The 26,092-nt window shown below is 39.5% G+C and overlaps 9 protein-coding genes across 9 annotated transcripts; 6 read left to right on the top strand and 3 right to left on the bottom strand.

The window, feature by feature from the left end:
- Positions 1-290: 290 nt before the first annotated feature.
- On the bottom strand, positions 291-1,703 carry LOC122994704 (histone H3). The gene has a single exon (XM_044369523.1). It carries the CDS (start codon positions 1,695-1,697, stop codon positions 1,287-1,289), a length of 411 nt encoding a protein of 136 aa, XP_044225458.1. The 5' UTR covers positions 1,698-1,703; the 3' UTR covers positions 291-1,286.
- Positions 1,704-1,760: 57 nt separating this feature from the next.
- LOC122994691 (histone H2A-like) lies at positions 1,761-2,520 on the top strand. The gene has a single exon (XM_044369507.1). The coding sequence runs from the start codon at positions 2,053-2,055 to the stop codon at positions 2,434-2,436; it is 384 nt and encodes a 127-aa protein (XP_044225442.1). The 5' UTR covers positions 1,761-2,052; the 3' UTR covers positions 2,437-2,520.
- Positions 2,521-3,214: 694 nt separating this feature from the next.
- Positions 3,215-3,963, bottom strand: LOC122994679 (histone H1-like). Its single transcript, XM_044369495.1, has one exon. It carries the CDS (start codon positions 3,866-3,868, stop codon positions 3,269-3,271), a length of 600 nt encoding a protein of 199 aa, XP_044225430.1. The 5' UTR covers positions 3,869-3,963; the 3' UTR covers positions 3,215-3,268.
- Positions 3,964-6,553: 2,590 nt separating this feature from the next.
- LOC122994701 (histone H4) lies at positions 6,554-6,960 on the top strand. The gene has a single exon (XM_044369520.1). It carries the CDS (start codon positions 6,596-6,598, stop codon positions 6,905-6,907), a length of 312 nt encoding a protein of 103 aa, XP_044225455.1. The 5' UTR covers positions 6,554-6,595; the 3' UTR covers positions 6,908-6,960.
- A 1,185-nt stretch (positions 6,961-8,145) lies between these two features.
- Positions 8,146-8,575, top strand: LOC122994697 (histone H2B 3-like). Its single transcript, XM_044369515.1, has one exon. The coding sequence runs from the start codon at positions 8,161-8,163 to the stop codon at positions 8,527-8,529; it is 369 nt and encodes a 122-aa protein (XP_044225450.1). The 5' UTR covers positions 8,146-8,160; the 3' UTR covers positions 8,530-8,575.
- A 5,367-nt stretch (positions 8,576-13,942) lies between these two features.
- LOC122994676 (tripartite motif-containing protein 16-like) lies at positions 13,943-15,782 on the top strand. The gene has a single exon (XM_044369491.1). It carries the CDS (start codon positions 14,060-14,062, stop codon positions 15,731-15,733), a length of 1,674 nt encoding a protein of 557 aa, XP_044225426.1. The 5' UTR covers positions 13,943-14,059; the 3' UTR covers positions 15,734-15,782.
- A 2,881-nt stretch (positions 15,783-18,663) lies between these two features.
- On the top strand, positions 18,664-19,264 carry LOC122994703 (histone H4). Its single transcript, XM_044369522.1, has one exon. It carries the CDS (start codon positions 18,900-18,902, stop codon positions 19,209-19,211), a length of 312 nt encoding a protein of 103 aa, XP_044225457.1. The 5' UTR covers positions 18,664-18,899; the 3' UTR covers positions 19,212-19,264.
- Positions 19,265-20,378: 1,114 nt separating this feature from the next.
- On the top strand, positions 20,379-20,829 carry LOC122994696 (histone H2B 3-like). The gene has a single exon (XM_044369514.1). The coding sequence runs from the start codon at positions 20,415-20,417 to the stop codon at positions 20,781-20,783; it is 369 nt and encodes a 122-aa protein (XP_044225449.1). The 5' UTR covers positions 20,379-20,414; the 3' UTR covers positions 20,784-20,829.
- A 614-nt stretch (positions 20,830-21,443) lies between these two features.
- LOC122993414 (E3 ubiquitin/ISG15 ligase TRIM25-like) lies at positions 21,444-24,704 on the bottom strand. Its single transcript, XM_044367562.1, has 2 exons — positions 23,442-24,704; positions 21,444-21,486 (listed from the first exon to the last, which is right to left on the bottom strand). The coding sequence occupies exons 1-2, from the start codon at positions 24,491-24,493 to the stop codon at positions 21,444-21,446; spliced, it is 1,095 nt and encodes a 364-aa protein (XP_044223497.1). The 5' UTR covers positions 24,494-24,704.
- Between the last annotated feature and the right edge of the window lie 1,388 nt (positions 24,705-26,092).

Here is a 26,092-nt window from a genome sequence, read left to right as displayed (position 1 = left end):
ATATATTTGCATGTTGTCGATCATTTAGTCAATAAAGTAGATTTGTTAAGCAGGCTGGAAAATCTGGTAAAATAGTAAGAATTAATTTCTTTAAATTTGGGTGTGAAGACGTTTTGTTGAGTCCTGACTGTGTAGTTGTGAATAGGAGGATATTTCATTCATGTTTGAGTTGATTTTCATGAAGATGAAAGTTCAGAATGAGGCTGTCATGTTGGTTCAGTGTTTAGCTCTGTCACCTCACAGTCAGACGCTTCTGGGTTGTAAAATTTGAATCCAGACTTGATTCAAACTTCTTGTGACTCATTTTGTTCGGGGTTTAATCTCTCAATCCACAAAACTGCCTGCTGTGCTGAAGAGTTTCTGTTATTTATGCTTAATAAGCAACAAACAAATGCATTTAAAACTGTCATGATTAGTGTTTCTGACAACTGTGATTGATTTATTGCACCATCACAGGTAAAGTTACTCCACCTTTTCTAGTGCAGATGTAATTTAGGAATCATTTTATCATAATAACACACAAATGAAAAGCGGCATTCAGTCTAATCAGAATAATTTGACATGTTCATTCTAGTTTTATGTCATTAAGAGTTCATAACACACGTTTGGTGAATATTATGTTGTTTCTAAGTTTATTCAGTCGTCACTAAAACTCAGTTTTGACAAAAAAGACCCTAATATTTTAACAGCAAATGAAACCTGTTTAAACTCTATCAGGACTGGTCATTAAATTATTGAATCTGAAATTTGATGCTCAACACAAGAGGGCGCCTTCATCCTGCTAACCAGGGATGTAGTGGAGGTTAAAGCTCCTCAACTCTGTCTACAGTTTCAGTTAACATGTTTTATACTACACACAAATGATAAAAATGCATTGTGTAGCACATCATAGCTAATAGTGACAAATGTTGAAGGGGCACTAGCATTTTTTAAGTAAAAAAAAAAATTACATGAATACAATTCATAGATATTTCAAAACACTGTGTACATTGTCTTTCTGCCATATTTCATTCACTGTTTTCCAATAAATGTTTAAATATATACCTGATCGTGATCACAATAAAATTCCAGATGTTTAACATGTATCTTTCATTATAATACAAGAAAGGATTTTAAAGACTCAAACGATTTTCCAGGTTCAAGTCATCTAATATAGCATTTACTTTGCTCACGAACACAATAGACAATTTTATAAATAGTGTAAAGACAGCAGAGGAAGCAGCACTTTAGTGAGAGTGATGTGGCTCTGAAAAGAGCCGTTATTGGTTTGTGGAGCAGCAGACAGTTTAAGCTCTCTCTCCACGGATACGACGGGCCAGCTGGATGTCTTTGGGCATGATGGTGACCCTCTTGGCGTGGATGGCGCACAGGTTGGTGTCCTCGAACAGGCCGACCAGGTAAGCCTCGCTGGCCTCCTGCAGAGCCATGACAGCTGAGCTCTGGAAGCGCAGGTCGGTCTTGAAATCCTGAGCGATTTCTCTGACCAGGCGCTGGAAGGGCAGCTTGCGGATCAGCAGCTCGGTAGATTTCTGGTAGCGACGGATCTCTCTGAGAGCCACGGTACCGGGCCTGTAACGGTGAGGCTTCTTGACGCCGCCGGTTGCCGGGGCGCTCTTACGAGCAGCCTTGGTAGCCAGCTGCTTTCTGGGGGCTTTGCCTCCGGTGGATTTACGGGCGGTCTGCTTGGTTCTTGCCATCTCGTCTTCTTTCTCTGATCAGGAGAAAATAGTAGCGAGAAAGGAGACACGCTGCTCTTAAAGTGTCGGAGCGGCTGTGTAAGTGTGACGCTGCTTCAGACCTCCGGGTCCTGATTGGTGAGCGGCTCCTCCTGGAGCTCAGCACCGCCTACAGGAGCCTGAACCTCCGCTGCTTATTGGACATGAGTCGTTTGAAAAAGTCCGCCAAAATGAGAGCGAGTCTCCTTCTGCTGGAGCCTCTTTTCTGGTGGGTGGAGACATCAGCCCTCCTGCCTGCCCGCGGAGATATAAAGGAGGGTTTGCTATATTTTGGCCACACTTTCTTTGAGTCCGCACTCTAGAAAATAACCGAAAAATGAGTGGAAGAGGCAAAACCGGAGGCAAAGCCCGCGCTAAGGCAAAGACCCGCTCTTCTCGTGCCGGGCTCCAGTTCCCAGTCGGCCGTGTTCACAGGCTGCTGCGCAAAGGCAACTATGCGGAGCGTGTGGGTGCCGGCGCCCCCGTCTACCTGGCGGCTGTGCTGGAGTACCTGACCGCTGAAATCCTGGAGCTGGCTGGAAACGCTGCCCGCGACAACAAGAAGACCAGGATCATCCCCCGTCACCTGCAGCTGGCTGTCCGCAACGACGAGGAGCTCAACAAACTGCTGGGCGGAGTAACCATCGCTCAGGGCGGCGTGTTGCCCAACATCCAGGCTGTCCTGCTGCCCAAGAAGACCGAGAAGCCCGCCAAGAAGTAAACCTGGTGCCCGGCTGACTGCTGGAAACCAAGCAAAGGCTCTTTTAAGAGCCACACACTCCTGATAAAGAGAACAGATCCTCATGTTTCTATCATACACCGTAGTTAAGACACAAATTACGTTCACAATGTATCAAACATTGATTGTCAATGTTACAATATGTGATAACTGCATTGAAGTCATAGTGACTGTTGCTGGTTGTGTTGCCTAAAATATCAGCAATCAACATTTAAAAGTACATAATCTTGTTTTTAGGTGTAGGAATCACACATATATGGTTAGTCTATATATTGACCTATATGAAATGTTATTTTAAGCCAATTAAACTAGTTATCATTCCTTATAGTTACCAGTAATTATTAACCTGGAGATTTGCAGACTACTGGTAAATTAATTTATTTATTTTAGAAAGGAGGAGGTAGTTGTACAGTCATAGATGTCATATTCATGTTAAACATTTTGAGGGGCTCTACTGTAAGACACATTAAGAGGAAATCTTTGATTTGTTTCCACATCGAGAGAATGACTATGAACTGATAACATTAACAACTGCAGCCACTAATCATTTTCAAACATAACTTCCTATAAGAGGTACTGGGAGGAACAAAGGAGATCCCTCTCCCACTAAACTAACTTCATGTTCATATTTTATCTCTAACATAAGTTTACTTTGTTGAATAAAAAAAAAAAGTCACTTTCTTCAATTCATGCAGGTTATGAGAAACACTGTATAGTTCAAACATATTATAATTAGGATTATGCTCTTAAGTTAAAGATGTGTGGCTCTGAAAAGAGCCTTTGATCAGGTTGAGATGTTGAGACTGATGACAGCTCACTTCTTCTTGGGTGCTGCCTTCTTGGCTTTGGGTTTGGCCACCTTCTTGGCGGGGGCTTTCTTGGCTGCAGGGGCCTTTTTGGCCACTTTCTTGGGACTCTTGGTGGCCTTCTTGGGGCTCTTGGCTGCTTTCTTGGCCGCTGCGGGCTTCTTGACCTTCTTGGGGGATTTCTTAGCAGCTGCTGTCTTCTTGGCTGCCGCTGTCTTGGGCTTCTTAGCCGCTGCGGGTTTCTTGGCGGCGGGCTTCTTGGCTTTAGGAGCGGCTTTCTTTACGGGCTTCTTGGCCTTGGTTTCAACCTTCTTGTTCATCTTGAAGGAGCCGGAGGCCCCGGTCCCCTTGGTCTGGACCAGAGTCCCCTTGGCCACCAGGCTCTTGATGGCGGTCTTGACGCGGGCCTTGTTCTTCTCCACATCGTAACCTCCGGCAGCCAGAGCCTTTTTGAGGGCGGCTGCAGACACGCCGCTCCGCTCCTTGGATGCGGCCACAGCCTTAACAATGAGCTCACTGACGCTGGGGCCAGTCTTCTTCGGCTTGGAAACCTTCTTCTTGGCGGCTTTAGCCGGGGCGGCGGCGGGAGCTGGAGCTACTTCTGCCATTGTTTTCTACAAGATTTGATCCGACACGGAACAGAGTCTGAGTAGACTGATGGACGGTCAGAAGCAGGAGGCTGCACTTAAACACACCATGAGAACCGTGGAGACTCAGTCCAGCTGCTGCCTCCTCTGTGCAGTGTGAGTGTCTGACACTTGTGTTTTCTCTTAGTAATAAAAGAGTGAAAACTGAGTGTGTGACAAGTGCTAAGGGCTGACAGTGAAGGCAGCAGATAGCGGACTTGTGTCTCTTCATATTGAAGTCATGTAGAGCTCTGATGTTCTCTGATTTTTCTTTGTGGAGCAAACAAACCTCACCTGTTCACCGTCGTCAACAGCACTGCTCAGCGGCTTTTCTCTCTCATTTCTCTCCTAAAATGCTGTAAAATACATCAGAGCTCCACCAAAAGCACTTTTCCAGCTGGTTTACATGTTTGTTCACAGACTCAAAGTAAAAACATTCACCTGTTGGTGATCAGTTTGTAATAATATGAAGTGATTCTGGTCGCAGCAAACACACTGATGAGGCTCATGATGCAGTTAAGCCAGACTCCCTGTTAGAGCTTCTCTGTGACTGTGAACATTTCTAATGTTATTCTGAGCACTATTTAATATAAATAATAAATAAATAATCTGCAACACTGTTCCCACCAGCCGCAGACGCAGCAGAGGAAAGAAAAGAAAAGAAAAGAAAAGAAAAGAAAAGAAAAGAGACTAAGCGAAAAACGGCACAAGGAACTGACACCTGGAGAGCTTAAAATGATAGAGAAAGAGAAGGATGAGATTAATACAAAAAAGGCAAAATATGGGCAGTTAATATACTGAGAGACTTTCTCTACCACAACCAATAGAACATTGATTTGGATACAAACTCTGCGGTTGTGCTTAATGACACTTTACGTGAATTTTATGTCTCGGTTCAGGCTGGCGGCGAGTACAGTGTGGCAAGTTGTCACGACAACGATAAACTGCTGCTTCATAACCTTTCGATTTTGAGGGGACAAACTCTCACCAAAAGTCTGCAAATGCTTTTATTTCATATTGTTGGCAAATTACCATACTACATACATACAATTACCAGTACTGAATGTACTAATTAAAAATATATACATTCATCTTCTGTCTGTGGGAGTGTGATAAAAAGTGCATTATTACACTGATTGAAGAAAATAAGTATGGTTCAGTTTTGCTTTGCTGCAGTATTTCAGTTACAGTTATTTTGTCTGTTCTGCTGACGGATTTTCACTGACATTCAGGTTACGACTTCTTCAGAGTTAAAAGAAGCCTTTTTACAGAGAAAAACAAAATGGCATTGACATCCATATAAAACCTTTTGATTAGAAAAAAACGTGTAATATTAAAAGCTTTCTTGAGGACAGTGGACAAAATAACATATGGGCCTCAGGCCCTATGAGATTAAACAGGGGACATACATTAAGTGAATTTTAATAAAGCAGCACTGTTTATATGTTGATATAAGTTATATATATATATATATATATATATATATATATATACTAATTAGAAGCTTTAAGATTTTTCTTTTTAGTGTTGATGTGATTCAGACGACTAGGGAGATTAATTTAGTTCCTCTGCTGGAAAAAACAAAAACAAAAGTCATTAGTTCTGTTCAGGACTGTCTCATCCCTAACAGTACTGTTAGTGTCTGACACTGACTTATTTATTTGTTCATTAGCAATGATTAACTGAGTTGTTGTTCTGCTGACATGCAGGATTGACATGTTTATATAAAAACATAATAAAATGACTAAATAAATATAAATTCAATCCATAGCTCCTTTAGTGTTACTTTTCCTATTGTTGAGTCATATTCAAGACTTTGTGGAGCTGTGAACTACAGACTCCACTCTGCTCTCAATCATCTATTCAGAGCATTTAGAATAATAAATCCTGTAAAACATGGGATTTATATTTGATTATAAATTCAACATTGACATGACAAATCTGAATCATTGTTGCTCACTTGTTTATAGCGTTGAAATCTAGAATCAGATGTGCAACCAGAGAAATAAAGGACTCAAATCCATCCAATGAACTCAGCCTTCAAAGCATTTCATCATCATTGACCTAATGTTTTTTTGTGTCTCTTTACTGATAGACTATTATAACAACGTGGTTGTTGCAAGCTGTATATTTATCAACATTTAACATTTTAACATTTAAGATATATCCATTCTAAAACATTGAAGCACATTTGATTACTGGATGTAGAAGCTCTTTTAGAGTAAGTGTACGGCCCTTAAAAGGAACTTTGGTTTGTTGTAATGATCAGATGAAGTTAACCTCTGAAGCTGTACAGGTTGCATCTCTGCCTCTTCAGACCATACACCTTTGGTAGTTGTTTGTCAGGAAATGTGTCTTAATGGACACAAAATATAGTGTCAAATTCAGCTTCTTTTCATGTGCAGCAAGAACAATACAAATACTACAGCTGAGGGTCTGTTTCCAACCAACAGCAGAATGTTAGCTGTCAGGTTAACCTGCCAAATATCTCAGAAAAAGATACAAAATGGAGCAAAAACAATCAAAAAGGAGGGAAGAGATCAGCCTGCTTTGGAAAAACGAGGTGGGCTGAGCTGCTGAATTTGGCACCGCCCAGCAAATTTCGCGCCAACAATCCTCTTTTACGTCCGCAGACAGGCTTTAAAAATAGAAGCACTGACCATTTTTCTCACATTCGACTTTAACTTGTTTAAAGGAAGAACAGTAAAAATGAGTGGTAGAGGCAAAGGCGGTAAGGGACTCGGTAAAGGAGGCGCTAAGCGTCACCGTAAAGTTCTCCGTGATAACATCCAGGGAATCACCAAGCCCGCCATCCGCCGTCTGGCTCGCCGTGGCGGTGTGAAGCGTATCTCCGGTCTGATCTACGAGGAGACCCGCGGAGTGTTGAAGGTGTTCCTGGAGAATGTGATCCGTGATGCCGTCACCTACACCGAGCATGCCAAGAGAAAGACCGTGACCGCCATGGATGTGGTTTATGCTCTGAAGAGGCAGGGACGCACTCTGTACGGCTTCGGAGGTTAAATCTGATCTTGACCTGCTGATCTCCAAACACAAAGGCTCTTTTAAGAGCCACCCACCTCCTCTTAAGAGCTATCCTTATATTGATGTCACTTGATAACTGGTATATTGTCACGAATATTCAAGCTACTATGTCTGTAAAATGATGTAAAAGTTTTCCCTTATGTTTTCAAGCTACATCTCATGGTAATGAGGGATACTATATAAGAATTATGGGCTTAATAATTACTTATTAATGCTTTGCCTATAATTATAAGCCAATAATGGGGTCATAGCAAAATTCTGCTACACATTTGTACTTTTGGACTTTGTAACATCTGAACCCAATGTTTAGGTCTTAAACAAGAATTGTATCTCAAACTTAAGGTAAGCAAATAACTTGGCATACATGTGGAGTAAAAGCACAATATTCACATGATAAACACAATAGTAGCATTAAAGGAAAATATTGAATAAGTACTTCACAATTGTGTTAAAGTACACTAATGTATTTACTTTAATGTAGTGACTTTCTATCTCTGAGAATAGGGCTAGACATATATATGTCATATATTAGTATAATATTAGTATATTATACATATAACTAGCTAGTCTGTTTATGAAATGATTAGAACAATGCTTCCTTCAACTTGTGTTAAAAGTTTCAGCTCACAATAAAGATAAGACACATTTCATAAACATTAATGGTTATTATTATCATTTACTGATGCTTTGTACATCATTTATAAGAAAGACTGAAGGAATCACTGTTATTCTTTTGTGGAGCAGAGAAACATGATCTTCATGTGTCAGTTGGGTCCAAACATGGGAGAATCAGTAAAACTCATATTAACATCATTTTTGAAAGGTATTGTTATTTTAGAAGGAATAGCACACAAATTGCGGATTAAAGATTGATTAAATAAATCCATGGATTGTTTTAATGTTTTATCATAGATCAGTAAAACATATCAGCTTGTGGAATGCTAAATCTAAATACAATATGTTTATTTCTCTATAGTTATGGATTTTTGGACAGTATGTTATATTATAAACAGTGGAGACTCTTCAGATGAGGTGGGCGACTAAGTAAAAAGGCGGTCAGATTGTTCATCAAAATTTGAGCGGCGTTTGTGTTGCGCATGCTCAGTCTCACTAACAAGAATTCAACCAATCCTGTGTGAGCAACAGCGCACTTAAATTTGCATCAGATGGATATATAGAGGCTGTTTGGCTCTGTGAGAATTATTCGTTTGAGAAAATCCAGCGAACTAACCATGCCTGATCCAGTGAAGGCCCCGAAGAAAGGCTCCAAGAAGGCCGTGTCTAAAGCCACCAAGACCGGCAAGAAGAAGAGAAAGACTAGGAAGGAGAGCTACGCCATCTACGTGTACAAAGTGCTGAAGCAGGTCCACCCCGATACCGGCATCTCCTCCAAGGCCATGGGCATCATGAACTCCTTTGTTGGGGACATCTTTGAGCGCATCGCTGGTGAGGCTTCCCGCCTTGCTCACTACAACAAGCGCTCCACCATCACCTCCAGGGAGATCCAGACCGCCGTCCGCCTGCTGCTGCCCGGTGAGCTGGCCAAACACGCCGTGTCTGAGGGCACCAAGGCCGTCACCAAGTACACCAGCTCCAAGTAAATCTGCTGTCTGTACCAACAACTCAAAGGTCCTTTTCAGGACCACCCACACCTTCACCTGAGAGCTTGATTCCTTCATAATGTGTCACATTTTCTCATACTTCATATTGATTGTGTTGTTTCTATTGAAAGACTTAAAGATAATTCATGTTTAAATTTAAAGGTTACAATTCCTTCCCATATTATTAGTTGAACATTACGAGAACGTGTTGTCTACTATAGTTAATTATTTTAAGTGTTAAAATATAAATCTGCAATTAAATCTCCCACTGACAACAGTAACGAGGGTCAATGAAAACACAAAAGAGAGACTGACTTTCATCCCCTACCGGAGTTTATTGACCTAAATACGATTGCACTGTATATTTTGGCCACAAGGCGTCACTGCTGCTACATTAAAGTTTGCATGTAATACTCCAGAGGTTCTCCTGACAAATACTCATAATAATCCACGTTGATATTTACAGCACAATGAATATACAATAAATACATTGAGACTGAGTGAAGGTATGAGTTTAATTTCTACCTTAAAATCTGATTTACTGTCTAAAATGTTTTAATTTAAGAAGCAAATGTTCCCTTATATATATTAGTTCACATGTTTAAAACACACTGAAACATTAATCACAACAGTTTTAGATGCATTTCTTTGTTGCCAATTAAGCATGAATACCAAAAACTCTTCAGCACAGCAGGCAGTTTTGTGGATTGAGGACTTTCTTAGAAACTTCTAGGGAAGTTTCTAAGGAAGTGAAACTAGTTTGAGCTCTGATCTAAACAGCATGTGTTTCTACAGCTCTTGCACTTCATGTGTTGGTTACACCCATCTTCAAACTGTAGATCTGAAGGGGAGGGAACAAGGAAATATGTGGACAGAGTGGAGCTTGTTGTGTTTGAGAGCAGGATGACGAAGGAGTCATCAAGCTATGATTCATTCCAAGAAGAGGAGCAGTTTGAGAGAGATACTATGTGTTCAACCCTTTTTTAATAATAAAGGTCATGTCTCATTTGAAAACACTTGTGACTTACTTTCTGGTGGCAAAGTAATCTTGGGACTTTGGGAACGATCTACAGGTGGCTCCTCATTTCTCTGAATTCCTGTATTCTCCTAAAATCCAGCTCAATTCAACTTTTTCTTAAATACAAAATTTTTAACACAACAGATAAAGAATGAAGACATCAAACACTGTTGTAAAATACTAAAATTCCCAAAATGTGACCAAATAATATTTGCTTTAAGACCTTTTAACATTTTAAATTCTGAACTGTTTTAGGATAATTAAATAGAAGCTATATTCAAATGTTAGACTTAAAAAAATACAAAAAGTAAGTTATGTTGTTGCAGCTCTGAATCCCACAGGACATGAATTCATCAGATTATTTGGTTCTGCAGTTAGAGTGGAGACTGTAATGACTTCTCATCACATCAGTAAAGGATCTAAGTTTAATTAATCAATGTCAAGAATTTTTTTTACAGAAAAGCATCTTTGTAAAGGGAAACTCTCTCATAAAAACAACCCAAACAAATCATGGTAAACTGAAGTTCAGTAGCTGGAACCAATACTGGCAAACAGTCTATATAAGAGAAGTTTTTCTTAATGTTTCCCTGAATATATTTTTTAATCGTTACCACAGTATTTCCTTAACATCAATCTCAAGAGTTTCACAACAGAGGCCATGTTATTCTCTCATTGTAAATTATTTTGCTATGTGGGCCTATCTGATTTAGAACAGGTGAATTACCACAGGCGTCTGGTCAGAGATGAGAATATAGTGAACTAGTGCAGTGCCCATTCAAAATGTGCCTGTTCAGAACGGGATGCTTTCTCGATACCTAGAGAGAGTTGTGCCTGTCCCCTAAATGCCTCTCATGCAGACTATTGGTAGACGCTACGATTTACCAATGCTCCCTAAACGCCTGAGATACAGGCTATCAGTAGACTCTACAATTTATCAATGTTCCCTAAATGCTTCACCTGCAGGCTATCGTTAGACGCTACAATTTACCGATGTTCCATAAACACCTCACACGCAGAATATCTGGAGATTAAAATTTTGAGTTGAACTGAAGTTCAACAACAAAACGTGCCTGAGAGATCCTGCACTATGTCTTGAACATACATACAATGTTCCCGCGCATAAGTAACAAGAATATAAACTTTTTCAATGAATTCTCTACATGGATGTATAAAGAGAACTGGATACAGCGTCGGAGGCGGGGCCCCGTTCATTCTTATGAAAGTTGCTCAATGGCGCATGAAGCCAAAAAAAATCGACTTCCCGGTATGAAAGTACCCGGAACAGCATATCTACATATCTTACAACACACACATCAGTAGCACACCACACCTACTACAACTATTACTACCACCACTGTTCTAAACACAATAACAATAAATTAGACATGTTGTCCAAACTGTACATGAAGACATTAACACACGGCAAGGACAAAGTACTGACATCATCAATCAATTAAGGAGGAAACCGCACTGGTGACACCAAGTAACCAGAAAACTACCAAAACAGCTTAAAGTGAAATTGAGACATATAATAACTATTAGCTGTAACGGTAGATTTTACAAGAATATGGTATTTAATTTTACTAATAAAGATAACATGCACACTAAGCCTTTATTGGTAACACTTGCATGTCGTACAGCTCCTTGCCTCACCATTCACCACATCATAATAGTTTTGTGCAATCATGGCAATTAACAGCAAATCAGTTCCAATAACTTCATTATATACATAAAAGTACTTCCAAATCTGTAGCTACCAAAACATTGTGATTTAAAGACGATCAAAAGCTTACAGCGACTGTGTTTACTTAAACTGGTAATTAATAACTTTTCTCTCTCAAACTCTATAAACAGAAATAACAGAAAGACTATTTATCACCTACTTTTGTTGTACTCAAACAATGAAATACCAACAATAAAATTTGGCAACTTAAGTCCCAAAGCAAAGGGGTAACCGATAAATGTCAACTTTTGATAAATAAGTTTCCAGGTAAGAGATTAAGACATGACAGAAGAGCAGCGTGACTGACAAAACAGGAAGTGGAGTAAGAAAACATTTTACCTTTTAAATATCAAATAATATAATGAGATAAATGCACATCTTGCTTTTCAGTCCAGAGTGAAATTAAATAATTGATGACAATATCAATCTGATGGGTTGTAAAGTTAGTGCACTCATTTTAGTCATGCAAGTGTTTTATACAATAAATTGTTATTTTAGACTGACTTTTACAACTTGATGTTTAATTCAGAGTGATTGTTGTACAATTTCTTATGACCTTTTTGTGCTTTTCATGCCTGTGCTTCTGTTTTGCAAGTTTATATTTGTTTCTAAATTTCTATAAACATTAAAGGTGCAACAAACCACAATCAGCCTCACTTAATGTCAGTAAACAACCATTTGCTATGTAAAGATATAGTGAGTTAATTGCGACCTGAGCAGAGAATGAAGTCACACTCCCTCTGTGTGTGTTGTTGTTTGAGCTTCTCTGTTCTTTGTTTTGATAGCTGGCCCGGCCGCATGTGTGAGTCCCTCCATGTCCATTTCTAAGATGGAGGCCGTGTTACAAATTTTCTCAAATAACAGATAAACAGTAAACTGAAATATGTTTATGAAAACATTTGAGGCGAGAAATGGGTAATGCAGTACCAGAATCTTGATTCATATTTAATCAGCACTGCCTCATTTGACAGTTTGATCTGAGTTTCGTAAGCTGTCAGTTCAAGGACCGCTTTCCTTTTTTTTCTCCAACTTTATTGAGTGAACAACACGCACATTTGTTTTGGTCTGACATGTTGGTGCTATAATGCGACATCTAAATTGGCTATTTTATATTTGCTAAAAGGTCAATTATTACTGTGGATGTAAAAAAAGGGTGTGTTTGGGTGTTTTTTATGAGACAGCTTGTAATTACAAAATAAGTGAAGTCAGGGAAATTGTCATCTAAAATGAGAAATTATCGATAGCAATATAATCTTAGAGATAGGATAAAATTATAACTACATCACATTTTATCCTCACATTCCCAAATTTTATTTACCTGCTGAAAGCTGATGTGAATAAAATTTGTAAACTGGAAATTCTTTAATTTTAATCGATTTATTGAACAGGACAGTGTGCAGTATTAAGCATAAATGATGCACTGCACCAGATTTAGCTTGAAGCTAATTTGCATCTGTAGTCCATCTTCCCATCTTCCCCATGTGGCCTGAATGCAGCATCGGTGTTACAGGGTGTCACTTCTATGAACAAACTGACACAGTATGATATTGTATATATTTGAATCTCTCTTTATTGATATTGTTTGAAGCTGCCAAAGGCTCAGTGAAGTTTTTACATGTCTTCCTGCAGTGAACATCACAGCCGGTTAACAAGTGAAATCTGAAAACTGATGCACGACACAAGAGGGCCCCTTCATCCTGCTGACCAGGGATGTAATGGAGGTTAAAGCTCCTCAACTCAGTTTGTCTACAGTTTTAGTGAAGAACATGTTTTCAGGACGATAAGATGCTGGTATGAAATTGCTACAGGTCATTAGGAATGAATATTTTAAGTGCAAGTGCAGCAAATTATACTAGTGGGTTTAAATTGGCTATTTTATATTTGCTAAAAAAAAAAAAGAGTGTTCAGGCTTATTTTCCACAAATTTTTGTTTGTGCCACCAGCTACTAAAATTCACTTTACCAGGGTGTCTTTGGGTGGTATTTATGAGAAAGTTTCTCTTTACAAAGATGCTTTTGTGTAAAATAAATTGTCTTGACATTGATTAATTAAACTTAGATCCTTTACTGGTATAATGAGAAGTCATTACAGTCTCCAGTTTAACTGCAGAACCAAATAATCTGATGAATTCATGTCCTGTGGGATTCAGAGCTGCAACAACATAACTTACTTTTTGTATTCTTTAAATCTAACATTAGAATATATCTTCTAGTTAATTATCTTAAAACAGTGCTTAATTAAAAATACCAAAATGACTTATGTCAAATATTATTTAATTACATTTTGGGGGTTCTATTATTTTACAATATTGTTCCATGTCTTCATTCTTTATCTGTTGTGTTTGAAATGTTTTTGAGTTGGATTTTAGGAAAATATAGGAATTCATAGAAATGAGGAGCCTTCTGTAGATTTCTCCCAAATTCCCAAGATTACTTTGTCACCAGAAAGCAGGTGACCAGTGTTTTCAAATGAGACATGAATTTCATTGTGAATAAAGGGTTGAACACACAGTATCTCTCTCAAACAGCTCCTCTTCTTGGAATGAATCTGCTTGATAACTCCTCCCTCTTCTTCTCTCAAAACCAACAAGCTCCACTCTGTCAACATATTTCCTTGTTCCCTCCCCTTCAGATCTACAGTTTGAAGATGGGTGTAACCAACATGTGGTGAAGTGCAAGAGCGGCCAGTCTCCATTTACTGCAGAAACACATGCTATTTAGATCAGAGCTCAAACTAGTTATATTTCTAATGAAGTGAAACTCAGACCGTCATTGCCACTGAGAGCTAAAATGGCGCAGCAAGGAGCTCAGCTGGACCAGGAAACAATCTCTTGTTCGATCTGTCTGGATCTACTGAAGGATCCGGTGACTATTCCCTGTGGACACAGCTACTGCATGAGCTGTATTAAAACACACTGGAATGGAAAGGATCAGAGGAAGATCTACAGCTGCCCTCAGTGCAGACAGACCTTCACACCGAGGCCTGTCCTGGTAAAAAGCACCATGTTAGCAGATTTAGTGGAGCAACTGAAGAAGACTGGACTCCAAGCTGCTCCTGCTGATCACTGCTATGCTGGACCTGAAGATGTGGCCTGTGATGTCTGCACTGAGAGGAAGCTGAAAGCTCTCAAGTCCTGTCTGGTGTGTCTGGTTTCTTATTGTGAGAAACACCTCCAACCTCATTATGAATCTGTTGCATTTGAAAAACACAAGCTGGTCGACCCCCTGGAGAAGCTCCAGGAGAACATCTGCTGTCGCCATGGTGAGGTGATGAAGATGTTCTGCCGTACTGATCAGCAGAGTATCTGTTATCTCTGCTCTGTGGATGAACATAAAGGCCACGACACAGTCTCAGCTGCAGCAGAAAGGACTGAGAGGCAGAGAGAGCTCGAGGTGAGTCGACAAAACATCCATCAGAGAATCCAGGACAGAGAGGAAGATGTGAAGCTGCTTCAACAGGAGGTGGAGGCCGTCAGTCGCTCTGCTGATAAAGCAGTGGAGGACAGTGAGAGGATCTTCACTGAGCTGATCCGTCTCATCCAGAAAAGAAGCTCTGATGTGAAGCAGCAGATCAGATCCCAGCAGGAAACTGAAGTGAGTCGAGTCAAAGAGCTTCAGGAGAAGCTGGAGCAGGAGATCACTGAGCTGAAGAGGAAAGACGCTGAACTGAAGCAGTTTTCACACACAGAGGATCACAACCAGTTTCTACACAACTACCCCTCACTGTCACAACTCAGTGAACCTACAGACTCATCCAGCATCAATATCCGTCCTCTGAGCTACTTTGAGGATGTGACAGCAGCTGTGTCAGAGCTCAGAGATCAATTACAGGACATCCTGAGGGAGAAATGGACAAACATCTCATTGGCAGGGACTGAAGTGGATGTTTTACTGTCACAGCCAGAACCTAAGACCAGAGCTGAGTTCTTTAAATATTCATGTGAAATCACACTGGATCCAAACACAGCAAACACAAAAATGTTATTATCTGAGGGGAACAGAAAAACAAAACTAAAGAGTCAACAACAATCGTATTCTAGTCACCCAGACAGATTCACTGTATGGCGTCAGGTCCTGAGTAGACAGAGTCTGACTGGACGTTGTTACTGGGAGGTGGAGTGGAGCGGGAGAGGAGTTTATGTAGCAGTCGCATACAAGAATATCAGCAGAGCAGGAGACTCAAATGAATGTAAATTTGGACACAATGACAAATCTTGGGCTTTAAGATGTTACCCTAAAAGTTATACATTTTGGTTCAACAAAGTCTCAACTCTCGTCTCAGGTCCTGGTTCCTCCAGAGTAGGAGTGTACCTGGATCACAGTGCAGGTATTCTGTCCTTCTACAGCGTCTCTGAAACCATGACTCTCCTCCACAGAGTCCAGACCACATTCACTCAGCCTCTCTATGCTGGACTTTGGCTTTGTTATTTAAGAGACACAGCTGAGTTCTGTAAACTCAAATAGACAGAAGTCATTTTAGACTTTATGTGTCAGATTCTGTTGTAAATCTTCATTTTGTTTGTCTCCATTGTTTCTGAGAGCTCGTTGCTGTGGTGTTTCTGAACTGCACAGAGATCAGCTGTCAATCAAACTGAGACTGTCAACACTTTTTTTCTCTTCTTTATTTTTTTCTGATGATGTTTTGTGTTTCACCAAATTCTGCTTTTCTGTGTATTTTTATCCATGGAGGCTATCACTGCTCATGACAATTTTTTTAACCTTTACTCACATTTCTTGATATGAAAATGTAAACTTCTCTTTGTTCTAAATGTTAGTTTAATATTTGTATTGATATATTTGCATGTTGTCGACCATTTAGTCAATAAAGTAGATTTGTTAGGCAGGCTGGAAAATCTGGTAAAATGGTAAGAATTAATTTCTTTAAGTTTGGGTGTGAAGACGTTTTGTTGAGTCCTGACTGTGTAGTTGTGAATAGGAGGATATTTCATTCATGTTTGAGTTGATTTTCATGAAGATGAAACTTCAGAATGAGGCTGTCATGTTGGTTCAGTGTTTAGCTCTGTCACCTCACAGTCAGACGCTTCTGGGTTGTAAAGTTTTAATCCAGACATGATTAAAACTTCTTGTGACTCATTTTGTCTGTTGTGTAATCTCTCAATCCACAAAACTGCCTGCTGTGCTGAAGAGTTTCTGTTATTTATGCTTAATAAGCAACAAACAAATGCATCTAAAACTGTCATGATTCGTGTTTCTGACAACCGTGGTTGATTTATTGCACCATCACACGTGAAGTTACTCCACCTTTTCTAGTGCAGAGGTAATTTAGGAATCATTTCATCATAATACTAACACACAAATGAAAAGCGGCATTCAGTATATATATGTATGTATGTGTATGTACTTTTTTTCAACAACATCAACAGCAAATGAAATGCGTGTAAGCTCTATCAGGTCCAGTCATGATATTATTTAATCATGAAATAAATTAATCATTATTTACATCTTTAAGTATTTCCTTGTTGGTCAATCAGATTTCAACGTGTCTATAGTCTCAAATCTCAGATTCCCAAGTATTTACAACCTGAAAACTGATGTGACTGCACACAAACACTGCAGCTCCAACTGTAACTATCCCTGTCATGTTTGAATTAAGTGCACAGCAGCTGATCTGTTTTCTCTGGAAGATTCGTGTTTTAGTGCCACATCATCACATTTGATTTGTTGTTGCTGATCATATTCTGGTTCCTAAATGAAAAGTTGAGTCAATAACAAGCTGCCAGAATGTTTAATAAAAGAAGTGAATTTAGCTTTGAGCTTCTACAATAAGATTTAATGAAAGCAGAGTTTGGTATTAATGGACTTTATAGTCTTGTAGTTTTTTTAGCTGCAACGCTGCCATCTGCTGGACGTAGGTACAAAATGTTGTGCTGTATCCAACATAATACAGGGCAGCTGTGATTCTGACCTACTATCTACTCATAGACTGTATTTCTGTTATGAGTCTATATCAGCACAAACATTGTGTGACTGCTGTCAGCACCTTATATACTGTATATGTGTATCCCTGCATCCATCCAGCTGTCCATCATATCACAGCTGTTATATTCCACAGTGAGTGTACTCTGGGTTATGACTTATAGTCTGAGGACACTTACACTGATGATGTGCAGAGATGAACGGTGACTAAGTCTGCTTTAAAATAAATTGAACCTCTTTATATATGTAATCTGTAACTCTGTTGGCTTCATTGCTTTGTGAAGATGAAAGCTTTCTGACTTTCAAAGAATGTTGAGGACTGTGCAAACAAGATGGAGGACAGGTAGGATGATAGAGTCACAGTGATATGCAGCATTGATCTGTGTCTGCAGCTTTATGTTTGTAGTGTTAACCTTTGCTGCTTCAGCGTCCGTGATCGGGAAGCACAGAGGAGACGTTGTGTAATATTCCAGGGCCGAAGTCACCACTGACTTCAGGGTTTAACTCCCTCCACTATTATCAACAGGTGACAAGCAAGAAACAGGAACTCGGCTTCAATCTTGAGGAGTTGCAGCATTTATTCGCTGACAAAACAGCTCAAATTGTACATACACTATATTGTGTGTATTGTGTATTACAGATAGACAGACCTTTAACCTTTAATAATTGATGATTATAGTTAAATAATAATTTATTGTGACCTATAATGACAATAAAATGTTTTTCATATTAAATGAATGCGCTGTTCTTCATTTTCAAATACTCAGTTGGTGCATAAAGTAATGCTACAGCGTTTTATTGTATTGTCGGTTCATTTGCAGCTGAGTGACCATAACACATTATGTCTATTTTGTAAATGAAAGCACTTTAGTAAGTTTTCCTCGGGATGTACTGTGGATAGTAAAATCTGTTCTCATAATTAGAAATATCAGTGTCACAGAACCAACAAGCATGCCAAAAGTAGTTAGACTGACCAGCAGATGTCGCACTGTGTGAACCCTCTCAATATGTTTATACACTCAATGTCTCAAAAAATACATAGAAATGTGGAGATGTTGACAGCTAGACAAAAACAAAATAAAGCAAAACAGATGGGCGTCTATATAGAGGCGTTTATGCAGTGAATAATCTACAGAGACAGTGAGCATCATATGAAACCTCAACTATTGTGCAGTAAATCTGTTAAGTATAAATGTAGTCTGCTTAAGTAGACATGAAAACTGGGAGGTTCTTTTTACTTGAACATATGCGGTAGGATAAATCTCTAACCAGTCTGCAGAATTATACTGAGTGTGTTTTGGCTCCTTGTGATCACAGCTGATGGAGGCAACAGTCCAGTGAGATCTTGAGTCTAACTGATACTACCAAACAGATTTTATTTAAATAGATGAAGAACAATACAAATACTATAGTTGAGGGTCTGTTTCCAACCAACAGCAGAATGTTAGCTGTCAGGTTAACCTGCCGAATATCTCAGAAAAAGATACAAAATGGAGCAAAAACAATCAAAAAGGAGGGAAGAGATCAGCCTGCTTTGGAAAAACGAGGTGGGCTGAGCTGCTGAATTTGGCACCGCCCAGCAAATTTCGCGCCAACAGTCCTCTTCTACGTCCGCAGACACGCTTTAAATGAAGAAGCACTGACAATTTTTCTCACATTCGACTTTAACTTGTTTAAAGGAAGAACAGTGAAAATGAGTGGTAGAGGCAAAGGCGGTAAGGGACTCGGTAAAGGAGGCGCTAAGCGTCACCGTAAAGTCCTTCGTGATAACATCCAGGGAATCACCAAGCCCGCCATCCGTCGTCTGGCTCGCCGTGGCGGTGTGAAGCGTATCTCCGGTCTGATTTACGAAGAGACTCGCGGAGTGTTGAAGGTGTTCCTGGAGAATGTGATCCGTGATGCCGTCACCTACACCGAGCATGCCAAGAGAAAGACCGTGACCGCCATGGATGTGGTTTATGCTCTGAAGAGGCAGGGACGCACTCTGTACGGCTTCGGAGGTTAAACGTGATCCTGACCTGCTGATCTCCAAACACAAAGGCTCTTTTAAGAGCCACCCAACTCCTCTCAAGAGCTATTCTGTTGTACGATAAGGTGTATATTGAAATACATTAATATGTTAAACAAACACTCAAACTACTCTTTCTATGGAAATACTTAAATGTTTAATTTTAATTAGTTTTCAAGTTACATCTAATGATGATAAGGGACACTATATAAGAACTATTAGCTAGTTAATCATTCACTAATACTTTGAATATAAGTATAAACTAATTATGGGATTAGAAGTTCTGCTACACACTTGTGTTTATTTTTGGACTTGATCACATCTTTGCTTATTTGACACAAGCATGCTGCATACATGTTGTGGAGTTAAAGAATATTTACATGATAAACACAATAGTAGCATAAAAGGAAATTATTGAATATAAGTACCTCAAAATTGTGTGAAAGTACACTAATGCATTTAATATAGTTATTTTCCATCACTGAGAATGGGGCTACAAATCATAAGTTATATATTAGTATGTTATGCATATATATAAACACATGAGCTAGTCTGTGTATAAAATGATTTGAACAACACTTCCTTCAACTAAGATAAAACACAGTTTATAAGTATTATTGGTTATTATTATCATTTACTGATGCTTTGTACATCATTTAAAAGAAAGACTGAAGGAATCACTGTTATTCTTTTTGTGGAGCAGAGAAACATGATCTTAATGTGTAAGCTGGGTTCAGCATGGGAGAATCAATAAAGTTCATATTAACATTAGTTTTGAAAAGTATTGTTATTTCAGAAGAAATAGCATCAAAAACTGTGGATTAATTATTGATCAAATAAAACCTATCTATGCATTTTTTAATGTTTTATCATTGGTCAATAAAACATATCAGCTTGTGGAATGCTAAATCTAAATACAATATGTTTATTTCTCTATAATTATGGATTTTTGGACAGTATATTATATTATAAACAGTGGAGACTCTTCAGATGAGGTGGGCAGCTCTCCAAGTAAAAAGGCGGTCAGATTGTTCATCAAAGGTTGGGCGGTGTTTTATGTTGCGCATGCTCAGTCTCACTAACAAGAATTCAACCAATCCTGTGTGAGCAACGGCGCAGTGAAGTTTGCATCAGATGGCTATATAGAGGCTGTTTGGCTCTGTGAGAGATATTCGTTTGAGAAAATCCAGCGAATTAACCATGCCTGATCCAGTTAAGGCCCCGAAGAAAGGCTCCAAGAAGGCCGTGTCTAAAGCCACCAAGACCGGCAAGAAGAAGAGAAAGACCAGGAAGGAGAGCTACGCCATCTACGTGTACAAGGTGCTGAAGCAGGTCCACCCCGACACCGGTATCTCCTCCAAGGCCATGGGCATCATGAACTCCTTTGTTGGGGACATCTTTGAGCGCATCGCCGGTGAGGCTTCCCGCCTTGCTCACTACAACAAGCGCTCCACCATCACCTCCAGGGAGATCCAGACCGCCGTCCGCCTGCTGCTGCCTGGTGAGCTGGCCAAACACGCCGTGTCTGAGGGCACCAAGGCCGTCACCAAGTACACCAGCTCCAAGTAAATCTGCTGTTTGTACCAACAACTCAAAGGTCCTTTTCAGGACCACCCACACCTTCACCTGAGAGCTTGATTCCTTCGAAATGTCACATTTTCTCATACTTCATATATTGTGTTGCTTCTATTGAAAGACTTAAAGATAATTCATGTTTAAGTTAAAGGTTACAGTTCCTTCCCATATTATTAGAGCATTACGAGAACGTGTTGTCTACTATAAAGGTCATTGACAGTTAATTATTTTAAGCGCTAAAAAGTATAAATCTCCCACTGACAACAGTTAGCGAGGGTCAATGAAAACAAAGGAGGGACTGACTTTCATTTTCTACCGGAGTTCATTGAACTAAATATAATTGCACTGTACATTTTGGCCACAAGGTGTCGCTGCTGCACTAAAGTTTGCACGTAATACTTCAAAGGTTCTCCTGACAAATACTCACAATAATCCACGTTGATATTTTCAGGACAATGAATAAATAAATACATTGAGACTGAGTGAAGGTATGAGTTTAATTTCTACCTTTAAAATCTGATTTACTGGCTAAAATGTTTTAATTTAAGAAGCAAATGTTCCCTTACATATATCAGTTCACATGTTTAATACACAGTTTAGATCATATAAATAAATAGTAATAATAATGATACAATATAAACTAATGTGCTTGGTTCACAGTGAGCATGCAGCCACAGTAGCCACATCCACAGCTGACCTGCACAATCAAATGATGTCATGACAAAGATACAAGCTGGAAAGTATTTTGATGATGAGGCCATACAGGTCATATCAGGCTCAAATCCAGGCAGCAGCTTCTGTCGGATATAAAAATCTGAAAAATACCTGTGATGGTTCAATAAATCAATCACAGTTGTCAGAAACACTAATCATGACAGTTTTAGATGCATTTGTTTGTTGCTTATTAAGCATAAATAACAGAAAGTCTTCAGCACAGCAGGCGGTTTTGTGGATTGAGAGATTAAACCCCGAACAAAATGAGTCACAAGAAGTTTGAATCATGTCTGGATTGGACTGACTGTGAGGTGACAGAGCTAAACACTGAACCAACATGACAGCCTCATTCTGAACTTTCATCTTCATGAAAATCAACTTAAAAAATAATTATTCAGGCCTGTTGCTTTTAACAATCTCAGTTTGTTAAAAGCAACAAGTGATAGAAAACTCTGCTCATTTCTCTGTGATGAAGCTGTTTTAGTGCAGAAAGCTGAAAGTACAGAGACTGACTCACAAACGTTCTGCTCTGAACATGAACTCTGTACTTTGTGGTGTTTCAGGAGGAAAATTGCCTCAAATAAACTCCCATATTAGTTTCACATTTTCTCCAGAAGCTTTCAATGAGATCCTGAGATAAAGACAGAAGAAAATACTTTGTTCAATCTTGAAATAAAACAACTTTATTGATGATATAAAGCTTCAGATTGTTCACACATCCAATCAGTAAAGTCTGTTAAATGACTCTTGTTTAATGATTTCATGTTCAGATTCACTTCATCCACACAATCAGTTAGTTTAACCCAGAATGGCAGCTATGTACAAGAACATAATAAATGATCTCCTTATTGATTATTATCATTATAATTACAGTTTTATAACATATTGCTTTAAAAATTTACGAAGTGATGAGAACAAAATATCTACAATAAATTGAAGTCTGGTGTTTTCTCTTTTTAAGATGCTGAAGTGGAAGAGAAACAACAACAAACACATCAATGGAAACATTAAGCTAAGATTTAGAACAAAGAGAAGTTCACATTTTCATCTGAAGAAATGTCAGTAAAGGTTAAAAACATCGTCATGAGCAGTGATAGCCTCCATAGGTCAAAATAAACAGGAAAAAGTGAGATTTAAAGAAACTCAAAACATCAACAGTAAAACTAATGAAGAGAAAAAAAAGTGTTGACAATCAAAGTCTGATTGACAGCTGATCTCTGTGCAGTTCAGAAACACCACAGCAACGAGCTCTCAGAAACAATGGAGACAAACAAAATGAAGAATTACAACAGAATCTCACACACTAAGTCTTAAATGACTTTGGTCTATTTGAGTTTACAGAACTCAGCTGTGTCTCCAAACTGACCAAACCAAAGTCCAGCATAGAGAGGCTGAGTGAATGTGGTCTGGACTCTGTGGAGGAGAGTCATGGTTTCAGAGACGCTGTAGAAGGACAGAATACCTGCACTGTGATCCAGGTATACTCCTAGTCTGGAGGAACAAGGATCTGAGACACGAGTTGCGATGTTGTTGAACCAAAAGTCATAAATGTTATTGCCACATCTTGAAGCCCAAGATTTGTCATTGCGTCCAAATTCACATTCATCAAACCTCCCTGCTCTGCTGATATTCTTGTATGCGACTGCTACATAAACTCCTCCCCCTCTACTTTCCACCTCCCAGTAACAACGTCCAGTCAGACTCTCTCTACTCAGGACCTGACACGTATCAATGAATCTGTCTGGGTGACTAGAATAAGAAAGTGGACTTGTTAGTTTTGCTTTTCTGTTCCCCTCAGATAATAACAAACGTGTGTTTGCTGTGTTTGGATCCAGTGTGATTTCACATGAATATTTAAAGAACTCAGCTCTGGTCTTGGGTTCTTCTTCTGACAGTAAAACATCCACTTCAGTCACTGTCAGTGAGATGTTTGTCCATTTCTCCATCAGGATGTCCTGTAGTTGATCTCTGAGCTCTGACACAGCTGCTGTCACATCCTCAAAGTAGATCAAGTAGCTCATGCTGGATGAGTCTATAGATGCACTGAGTTGTGACAGTGAGGGGTAGTTGTGTAGAAACTGGTTGTGATCCTCTGTGTGTGAGAGCTGCTTCAGTTCAGCGTCTTTCCTCTTCAGCTCAGTGATCTCCTGCTCCAGCTTCTCCTGAAGCTCTTTGACTCGACTCACTTCAGTTTCCTGCTGGGATCTGATCTGCTGCTTCACATCAGAGCTTCTTTTCTGGATGAGACGGATCAGCTCAGTGAAGATCTTCTCACTGTCCTCCACTGCTTTATCAGCAGAGCGACTGATGTCTTCCACCTCTTGTTGAAACAGCGTCATATCTTCCTCTTTGTCCTGGATTCTCTGCTGGATTTGTTGCCGACTCACCTCGAGCTCTCTCTGCCTCTCAGTCCTTTCTGCTGCAGCTGAGACTGTGTCGTGGCCTTTATGTTCATCCACAGAGCAGAGATAACAGATACTCTGCTGATCAGTACGGCAGAACATCTTCATCACCTCACCATGACGACAGCAGATGTTCTCCTGGAGCTTCTTGGAGGGGTCGACCAGCTTGTGTTTTTTGAATGTAGGTGATTCATAATGAGGTTGGAGGTGTTTCTCACAGTAAGAAGCCAGACACACCAGACATGACTTGAGGGCTTTCAGCTTCCTCCCAGTGCAGACATCACAGGCCACATCTTCAGGTCCAGCATAGCAGTGATCAGCAGGAGCAGCTTGGAGTCCAGTCTTCTTCAGTTGCTCCACTAAATCTGCTAACATGGTGCTTTTCACCAGGACAGGCCTCGGTGTGAAGGCCTGTCTGCACTGAGGGCAGCTGTAGATTTTCTTCTCATCCTCTCCATCCCAGAAACCTTTAATACAGCTCATGCAGTAGCTGTGTCCACAGGGAATAGTCACCGGATCCTTCGGTAGATCCAGACAGATCGAACAAAAGATTGTTTCCTGGTCCAGCTGAGCTCCTTGCTGCGCCATTTCAGCTCTCAGTGACAACGACTGTCTGAGATTTTCTTTCTGAAAAGTGAAACTAGTTTGAGCTCTGATCTAAACAGCATGTGTTTCTGCAGTGAATGGAGGCTGCAGCTCTTTTACATGTTGGTTACACCCATCTTCAAACTGTAGATCTGAAGGGGATGGAATAAGGAAATATGTGGACAGACTGGAGCTTGTTGTGTTTGAGAGCAGGAAGAAGAGGGGGGAGTTATCAAGCTATGATTCATTGCAGGACGAGGAGCGGTTTGAGATATTGTGTGTTTAACCCTTTATTAATAACAAAGGTCATGTCTCATTTGAAAACACTGATCACCTGCTTTCTGGTATATATATATATATATGTGTATGTATGTATGTATGTATGTATGTATGTATGTATGTATGTATGTATGTATGTATACATACATATGTATATGTGTGTGTGTGTGTATATATATATATATATATATATATATATATATATATAAACGTGCCTGAGACACTAAACACAAAGTTTTGAACGTGCATGCCCGCTGCACGCTGTCTGTATTTCAGCTCGTTGACTCAGAAGAAGAAGCCAATCAACGTTATCAACGTTATTTATGAGGTATTTTTATATATTTCTCGAGAACCACTCATCCAAACAACTTCACACATCGACGTTGCACTTCCCCGTTCCCCCACAATTTACCTGCTAGGTATGAAGTAGATCGGATGAACGGTTCTCGAGATGTGTGAAGGACAAATTTACATACAAACATACATACATACATACAGAGAGATAGAGGGATTATGATTCGGTGGGTTTATTGATTAACGGCCACCAATCAGCGTACACTCCTGTTATGCGCTTCTAAAGGAAATGACAGAAAACATGAGAGAATACATTCACATTGTGTATTGTAGTCACTTATTATTCCGTAATAACAAGCAGACCTTATGGGTAAATGAGGATTACAATTATTTCCATAATAACATCAAACCAAAGGATGTGATGCATTATATCTACATATCTTACAACACACACTTCAATAGCACACCACACCTACTAGAACTGTTACTACTACCACTGTTCTAAACACTTCTTACACAGAGATCAATAACCAGAACTTAGACATGTTGACCAAACTGTACATGAAGACTATGACACACGACAAAGTGCAGACATTATCAGTCAATTAAGGAGGAAACCGCACTGGTGACACCAATTAACCAGGGAACTACTAAAACAGCTTCATTATCTAAATAAACTGGTCAGTTTCTTCTTTAACTTGCAAACACATGACACTAAACTGCAGCTTCATCACTTTTCTGAGCAGCTGTGGTCCTCGCTCTTCCCCTCTGACTTCTACTGTGCAGGTTAAGTGACACTGCCCACCAGAAGACGCCCTTTCAACATTTATCACATGGACTTTCACATAATTGATTCAATTAAGCGTTATATCAAATATGATGTAATTTGATCCGATCTCAGAGATTATATAATCAGTGATTTCTCACTTTTGATGACAGTTTTAGATTTTGCCATCCCTGACTTCACTTATATTGTCATTAAAACCTTTCAGTTTTAGCTGCCACTTGAAAATACCATTAATGTGAATA

The sequence above is a fragment of the Thunnus albacares genome, chromosome 12 (genome assembly GCF_914725855.1).
Source record: "Thunnus albacares chromosome 12, fThuAlb1.1, whole genome shotgun sequence".
NCBI classification, from domain to species: domain Eukaryota; kingdom Metazoa; phylum Chordata; class Actinopteri; order Scombriformes; family Scombridae; genus Thunnus; species Thunnus albacares.
Note: the sequence above shows the minus strand (reverse complement) of the source record. Positions and strands in the feature narration are given on the sequence as shown.

Coding starts and splice junctions, on each gene's coding strand:
- LOC122994697 (XM_044369515.1), top strand. CDS start 8,161: ATGCCTGATCCAGTGAAGGCCCCGAAGAAAGGCTCCAAGAAGGCCGTG.
- LOC122994701 (XM_044369520.1), top strand. CDS start 6,596: ATGAGTGGTAGAGGCAAAGGCGGTAAGGGACTCGGTAAAGGAGGCGCT.
- LOC122994703 (XM_044369522.1), top strand. CDS start 18,900: ATGAGTGGTAGAGGCAAAGGCGGTAAGGGACTCGGTAAAGGAGGCGCT.
- LOC122993414 (XM_044367562.1), bottom strand. CDS start 24,493: ATGGCGCAGCAAGGAGCTCAGCTGGACCAGGAAACAATCTTTTGTTCG. Junction 21,487..23,441: donor CAGGACATCCTGATGGAGAA/ATGGACAAACAT, acceptor TTGATTGTGCAG/GTCAGCTGTGGATGTGGCTA.
- LOC122994691 (XM_044369507.1), top strand. CDS start 2,053: ATGAGTGGAAGAGGCAAAACCGGAGGCAAAGCCCGCGCTAAGGCAAAG.
- LOC122994696 (XM_044369514.1), top strand. CDS start 20,415: ATGCCTGATCCAGTTAAGGCCCCGAAGAAAGGCTCCAAGAAGGCCGTG.
- LOC122994704 (XM_044369523.1), bottom strand. CDS start 1,697: ATGGCAAGAACCAAGCAGACCGCCCGTAAATCCACCGGAGGCAAAGCC.
- LOC122994679 (XM_044369495.1), bottom strand. CDS start 3,868: ATGGCAGAAGTAGCTCCAGCTCCCGCCGCCGCCCCGGCTAAAGCCGCC.
- LOC122994676 (XM_044369491.1), top strand. CDS start 14,060: ATGGCGCAGCAAGGAGCTCAGCTGGACCAGGAAACAATCTCTTGTTCG.